The sequence below is a fragment of the Engraulis encrasicolus genome, chromosome 9 (genome assembly GCF_034702125.1).
Source record: "Engraulis encrasicolus isolate BLACKSEA-1 chromosome 9, IST_EnEncr_1.0, whole genome shotgun sequence".
In the NCBI taxonomy this organism is placed as follows: Eukaryota; Metazoa; Chordata; class Actinopteri; order Clupeiformes; family Engraulidae; genus Engraulis; species Engraulis encrasicolus.
In genome coordinates, this window is record NC_085865.1 from 5,840,229 (window position 1) to 5,847,728 (window position 7,500).

A 7,500-nucleotide genomic window follows, 5' to 3' on the forward strand; every position below is an offset into this window, starting at 1 on the left:
TTAGCACTAATACATACAGTGTTCCTGTATAAGCAACTTGTAAGGTATGTACAAATCAAAATCAAACATTTGTTAGGCATGTATTCGCAAATGTCTTGTTCATGCACAATAAGGGATTTATTACCAATTGAACCTTAGTAAGGACCTAGTAGGCCTTAGCATTTGCTTAGTACATGCCTTACAAGGTACTTGTGCAGACATTAACATTGTATGTATTAGTGCTAATAGATGTATCCCTAAAATAAAGTGTTACCGTAATTATAAAAGAGACAGATAATTTGGTTACAACTTCCTGATCACACCTACATCTACATGTATAACAGCACATGATGACGCACATGTCTTATTTGTCTATAAAGGAGCTGAACTTCCTTTGGCGGAGGTCTGCATTCTCTGAGTGCAGTGCATTTCTAGTTCCCACTATATTTACGCTTCTCACTTGACATTGCGCGGCTGGAACACCGCCATTTAACACACGGGGGAAAACACAAGGCAGATACGTCACTGTGACGTCACTCCGACTTCGTGAATAGTCTGTTTATTCATTCCTATCGCTGCCCTACAAAGGCAAAGTGCAGTAACTATGCCAACATTGAAACTGAGAAAAAGAGCTTCAAAGCCTTGGTATTGGGCTGGATATTGGTAGTTACCGTACTGCAAATTTTAGCGATATCTCTAAAACAGGACCTATTTGGACCATAAGGCTTTGCCACAAGATACAAGAGGTGTAATGAAGACGATTTGCATTCTAAACTCAATTTTGACCAAGTTACTGTACTTTGTCTTTGTATGGCAGCCTGGTGTGTTAGTGACTCCTTCGCTCGCGCGCGCATGTGTTGTGTGTTTGTGTGTTTATAGCCTCTGGTGTGTCTCCACAGGACTCTGGTGCAGTGTTAAGCCCCTCCTCTCGGCTCTGTCCCCAGATCATCGGGGCAGAGGATGACTACTTCGACTCGGAGCCAGACCAGGTACCCATATCTTGCCTTGGGACTCACAAAAACTAGGGTGCTTCGTCCGGACGTGCCTACGTCCCTAGTGATGCGCGTCCTCGTTGCCGAACTGCAGTGGGCACTGCACTGGGACTCACTAGTTTCAAACAAGCGATTTAGGGTTAGGTGTAGGGTTAAGATTAGGGACGGTATGGACGGTTGTCATTGCGACGATTCAAACGTCTGCAACAAGGACGCGCATAGGGGGTGGTGGTAGCTCAAGTCAAGTCAAGTTTATTGTCAATTTCTTTACATGCACTGGTCATACAAAGAATTTGAAATTGCGTTTCTTGCTCTCCCATGCAGACATAGACTAATCTAGGTAAGGACATAGACAGTATAGACATAGACAGTACTCATACATGGACATAGACAGTATGGACGTAGACATTGCTCATACAGACATTTAAAGTGCAAGACTGGACAACAGAAGACTTGTAGAGAACATACATTAAGAGGAGGTATTTTGTTGTGCTTTTTCTAAAAGTCCTTTATAGCGTTCTGACATAGTAATAGTAGCATTTGAAGAAAATAAATAATTAAAAAAGGTTTATTAAATACACCAGCAGCAGTATGTGTGTGTGTGTGTGTGTTTGTATGTGTTTTGTGTGTGTGTGTGTGTGTGTGTGTGTGTGTGGTGTGTGTGTGTGTGTGTGTGTGTGTGTGTGTGTGTGTGTGTGTGTGTGTGTGTGTGTGTGTGTGTGTGTGTGTGTGTGTGTGTGTGTGTGTGTGTGTTTAGTGCAGGTAGAAAGTGCGGTGTGCGTCTGTGTGTGTGTACCTGTGTATGCTTTGCGTGGGTTGATGGTGGCCAGTGTCCTCTTCACACTGGCAGAGGACAGGTACAGGGGTTGATCATGGGGGGGAGGGGGAGTTTTCTGTGGATGAGTGTCATTTTGTGCTTCAAAACGGGCAAAGAAACTGTTCAGGTCGTTTAGCAGAGAGGTGTTGTTGTCACAGCTTCGTGGTGCGGGCTTATAGTCCGTGATGGCCTGTATGCCCTGCCACAGGCTCTGTGCATCTCTGCTGTCTTTGAAGTGTGTTGTTATTTTGTCCGAGTATTCCTTTTTTGCTTTCCTGATGCGCTGGGACAGGTTTGCCCTTGCTGCTTTTAGGCCAGCTACGTCTCCTGCTCTGAAGGCTTTGTCTCTGGCCCTCAGCAGTCTGTGAACGTCTCCTGTGAACCATGGCTTCTGGTTGGCCCTGGTGGTGATGCGTTTTATTTCTGTAACATCATCAATGCATTTTGTGATGTAGGAGGTCACGGTGTCTGTGTACTCCTCAATGTCAATGTGGTTGCTGTGGGTGGCAGCTGTTTTGAACATGTCCCAATCTGTGGTTTCAAAGCAGTCTTGTAGTCGTGACACGGCTCCCTCTGGCCATTTTCTCACCTCCTTCAGAGCTGGTTTGGTGAGTTTTACCTTTTGTCTGTAGGCTGGCAGTAGCAGAATCGTTAGGTGGTCTGATAGGCCGATGTGGGGGATGGGTTGATAGCTCAGTTTATAGAGGAGCCGTTCGGCAACCCAAAGGTTGCAGGTTCGAGCCCCGCTCGACCTGACTCCATCGTTGTGTCCTTGAGCAAGATACTTAACCCCAAGTTGCTCCTGGTGGCAGGGTGGTACCCTGTGTGGCAGCCACTGCCACCGGTGTGTGAATGTGAGTGTGAATGGGTGAATGTGAGGCATACAATGTAAAGCGCTTTGAGTGCTCGAAGGAGTGGAAAAGCGCTATATAAATGCAGTCCATTTACCATTTAGCTATTGTGACGTAGGCACGTAATACCTTCTCCGGACGAAACAGCCTAGAATTTCTTTGTCCCATCTAGCCTCTGTGTTACTCCGGCCCTGCTGACCCCACCCATCCCCACATTACATCACATTCTCATCCATATTCTTTGGCTCTCTAACCAGCCTCACGTCCCCTCTATTCCATAATATTCCACAAATATTGCGTCCATACTCTCCCGGTTCTTAAATCAAAGCCTCCATGATGATGACGATAGTCAGAATTCGAGATTTGTGTGAGATTTTTAGTTGTTTATTTCCAGAATTTATGCCCATTCACTACATTTTTCATGAATACTTACCACCACCATCAAATTCTAAGTATTCATTATGACTGGAAAAATTGCACTTTTCATACATGAAAAGGGGATCTTCTCCATGGTCTGCCATTTTGAATTTCCCAAAATAGCCAATTTTAGCTGCAAAAATGACTCTACTTGGACCATACTTGGAAATATGTGTGTATTACTTAGTAAACTTTCATGTAAAGATCAAGTTTGGCAATAGGCAGCCCCGTTTCAATGAGCAGCATAGTTGCAGTACTTTGTTTGACCATTTCCTGCACAGTGTACCTTTAAGGCAGCAATTAGATTATTTTCAATACTTAAGAATGCCCCTTGATACGATAAGATTCGATTCGATTTTTTTCCAATTACTTTTCCACTTCTATTATGTTATGGATCTAGGGCATTGGGCAGGGGCTAGTGATTCGACTTTTTTCGATACTCAAGAATGCCCCATGATACGATACGATTCGATTCGATCGTCGGCCGTAGGATCGATGCATCGCTACATATCGATTATTATTTACACCCCTACCCGTTACCACATGGTGCTCGCAACATCATTGGCTAGGGCTGCACGATTATGGAAAAATCATAATCACGATTATTTTGGTCAAAATCATAAGCACGATTATGAATCACAATTATTGAATTTCGCAGATTGTTTTGAAAATTATAACAAGATGAAATATAACCAAGAATTAATTATATACGGGATGAGCAAAATAAAATGAATTGTAATAATTATGTAAAGGCAATAGCATGAAACTGAGGTGGGCAGAACACGAGCCTGTCAATATGTTCTGGCTTCAAGGACGCTCTCAAAGGTAGGTCACTATTGCCACGATTAAATCACGATTAAAATTTAGACGTCGATTTCACTAATTTATCACGATTTTCGATTATTTTTGATAAATTGTGCAGCCCTATCAGTGGCTCTCTCCTCCATATCACATACACAGTGTCCATGATCGTACTGTATGCTACTTGTCACTTCAACTGCATATTACTGCCTAGCTGCTATTCTGTAAATAGATACGTGGTTGTGGATTTAGTTCTGTTTCGGTTCACTTCCAAATTGCAGCGTCAGCACAACAAAGTAGCCATTTCAGAGCTGCCAAAACAGTCATTTAAACAAACACACACACACACACACACACACACACACACACACACACACACACACACACACACACACACACACACACACACACACACACACACACACACACACACAACAGCATATTATGGGACAACTCATTACAAGGCCTTGCGAGAGAGTGTTATGCAATGTGCTCACCTGTGTGTGTGTGTGTGTGTGTGTGTGTGTGTGTGTGTGTGTGTGTGTGTGTGTGTGTGTGTGTGTGTGTGTGTGTGTGTGTGTGTGTGTGTGTGTGTGTGTGTGTGTGTGTGTGTGTGTGTGTGTGTGTGTGTGTGTACCTGCCTGTGTGTGTGTGTAGCAGGTGAATGGCCAGTGTAGTTGTTTCCAGAGTATGGACCTGCTGAAGTCTCGACCGGCTCATCTGGCCGCCTTCCTGCATCACGTAGTGTCCCAGTTTGACCCAACACCACTGGTAAGTGTGTGTGTGTGTGTGTGTGTGTGTGTGTGTGTGTGTGTGTGTGTGTGTGTGTGTGTGTGTGTGTGTGTGTGTGTGTGTGTGTGTGTGTGTGTGTGTGTGTGTGTGTGTTTATTGCACATGTCTGTGTTAGTCTTACTGCAGAGTGTGTGCGTGTGTGCGTGCGAGTGCTTGTGTCTGTATGTGTATGTGTGTGTGTTTGTACGTGTGCCATACGTGCGTATGTGGGTGTGTGTCTTAATATTTCACCGGCCTATCAGGATAATGTAAATATAAGAGGCCTAATAATGGTTATTCCAGTTTAATTGAGTTTAATGCAAGGCCAAGGCCAAGCTTAATCAGAAGATTGAGGTTGTTAACCATTTCAGCGATTTACTGTCTGTTATCATTAAAAATAAATTTGAACTAGGACAGCATGCTGAACTGTGAACTGAATACCCCCATGTTATATCTGTATATGAAATGAACTTTGACTTCAGTTCATGAAAATGGCAGACTTGCATAAGATTGTAGACCGTTGATGTTTTTTTGTCGTGTTAATGTGTAACATGCATAACACACATTTGAAGAAGTGTGAGTTCCTGTGTGCTTGCTTGTGGTTGTATGTGTGAGTTTTTTTCGTTTGCCTGTTTGAAAGTGTGTTTGTGTTTGTGTTTGTGTGTGTGTGTGTGCGTGTGTGTGTGTGTGTGTGTGTGTGTGTGTGTGTGTGTGTGTGTGTGTGTGTGTGTGTGTGTGTGTGTGTGTGTGTGTGTGTGTGTGTGTGTGTGTGTGTGTGTGTAGCCTTTTCCACAGTGACATCACACAAGTTCAGTTTTTGAAGCGTGTGCGTGTTTAATGTCTGTGCCACCGGATGCTTCTTTTCCTGCTTCAAATGCATTGAATCGAAGGTGTCAGTCAGGCATCATGTAAAAGAATGCTAGTTTTGCCCCTTCTCGGCCCTGCTACTTGTATGCGAAGTGAAGTAAAGTCAAAGCCCAACTGGGAAACTCCAACTCCCATAGTCATTGTGACACAGCAATCCACAGCACACAAGTGCACACTGCACATAACGAAATTGCATTTATGCCTCACCCGTGCAAGGGGGCAGCCCCCAATGGCGCCCCAAGAGAGGCAGTGTGGCAGGACGGTGCCATGCTCAGGGACAAGTACCTCAGTCATGGAAGAGGATGGGGGAGAGCACTGGTTAATTACTCCCCCCACCAACCTGTCGGGTCGGACGTCGAACCGGGAACCTTTGGGTTACAAGTCTGACGCCCTAACCGCTTACCCATGAAAAAAACCCTGATCTATGTTCGAGAAACTGGACCAGAGATGACTGGAGCGCGCCACATTAAAAAAACAAAATAAAAGTATGGTGTGTGTTCTCCAGTCATTTTTGGCCCAGTCTCTCTGAAGTGAGCCAGCTTGTTTTCTACTATCTACCATCTTGGACTGTGAACACCAAGAGGGCTAGAAAGTGATCACCCTTTTCCAAGTAGCACTGTATGGTTTATAGTGGTGTGGATTGGCACTGAACTCACGATCCGATTCGATCACGATTCGGGAGGTAGCGATTCGATTCGATTCTATGCGAGGCGATCCGATTCTATTCTACAATGCATTGCAATGCATTACATTTCTACTGAAAGCAAAGCAAATGTTTAATCAGTCAAAATGAGGCAATACAAGTAGTCAGATACTGAGCAACAATTTATTGGCTGTTTTCTGTATCAGTCTGTATCAGTCTTGCAATGTTTTGAAGTGCTTTTATTTAATTTAACATTCATTTGCTCCCGAAATATCCATGGAAGTAATAGAAACTTTAAAAAAATTGCTGGATCGATTCTGGAACTGGCGGGATCGATTCTGGATCGCCCATGCCCTGCATTGCATTGCATCGCCGAATCGATCATTGTTTACACCACTAATGTCGCGGCTCAGTGGTTAGAGCACTGGGTTGGCAACCCAAGGGTTCCCGGTTCAATGCCCGACCGGACCACGGCTGAAGTGCCCTTGAGCAAGGCACCTAACCCCCACACTGCTCCCCGGGCGCCGCTCAGCAGGCAGCCCACTGCTACGGACTAGTGTTTGTACTTCAATGTGATTCACTAGTCCAAATGGGATAAAGTGCAGAGAAAGAATTTCCCCTTGGGGACCAAAAATTGGCTCCAATCTCCAATTGGTTTTCTCATTATTACCGGTATGTGACGTGTGCTTGTCTCTCTCCTGTCCTCAGCTCTGCTACCTGTATGCTGAGCTCTATAAGCAGACCAACTCCAAAGAAACACGAAGGGTCTTCATGGACTTCTTGACCATCTTTATCGACAGGGGAGCAGTGAGTAACGCAGACACACACACACACACACACACACACACACACACACACACACACACACACACACACACACACACACACACACACACACACACACACACACACACACACACACACACACACACACACACAAGCACGCTCACACACATCCACACACACATCCACACACACACACACACACACACACACACACACAAGCACACTCACACAAATCCACACACACACGCACATCTCTTCTTTGCTCTTGTTGCTGTGGTAACAGAACTCCCGGTGAAAGCCCTCTGTCTAGACTTCTTAATGCTGCTCCTTGCTCGCCTCATTTCTCAGCTCTGCTCCGTCCTGTTTCCGGGTAACAGTGTAGAGACTGCTGCTCTTAGCAAACAATGTTTTGTTTGTTTGTTTGTTTGTTTGTTTTCTGTGATGTGCTATGTGCTTTCATACTCCCATTACACACACTAACATGTAATAGAGCCAGCCAGGCCATTTGCACCACATTAAGGGAGGATCTTCACTAGGGCTGTAATGATAGTTTGTCAGACCGAGAAATCAGATACA

General features: G+C 44.7%; 1 protein-coding gene across 3 annotated transcripts in view; it reads left to right on the forward strand.

Moving 5' to 3' along the window:
* Window positions 1-7,500, forward strand: part of arhgef12a (Rho guanine nucleotide exchange factor (GEF) 12a) — a 72,393-nt gene that overhangs the window by 16,669 nt on the left and 48,224 nt on the right. For 2 of the 3 annotated variants that reach the window (XM_063206421.1, XM_063206423.1), the window contains exons 8-10: window positions 879-968; window positions 4,515-4,628; window positions 6,847-6,945. In XM_063206421.1, the coding sequence (XP_063062491.1) occupies window positions 879-968; window positions 4,515-4,628; window positions 6,847-6,945 (303 nt within the window). The remainder of the gene's footprint in view (window positions 1-878; window positions 969-4,514; window positions 4,629-6,846; window positions 6,946-7,500) is intronic. The other variant, XM_063206422.1, reaches the window with a different exon arrangement.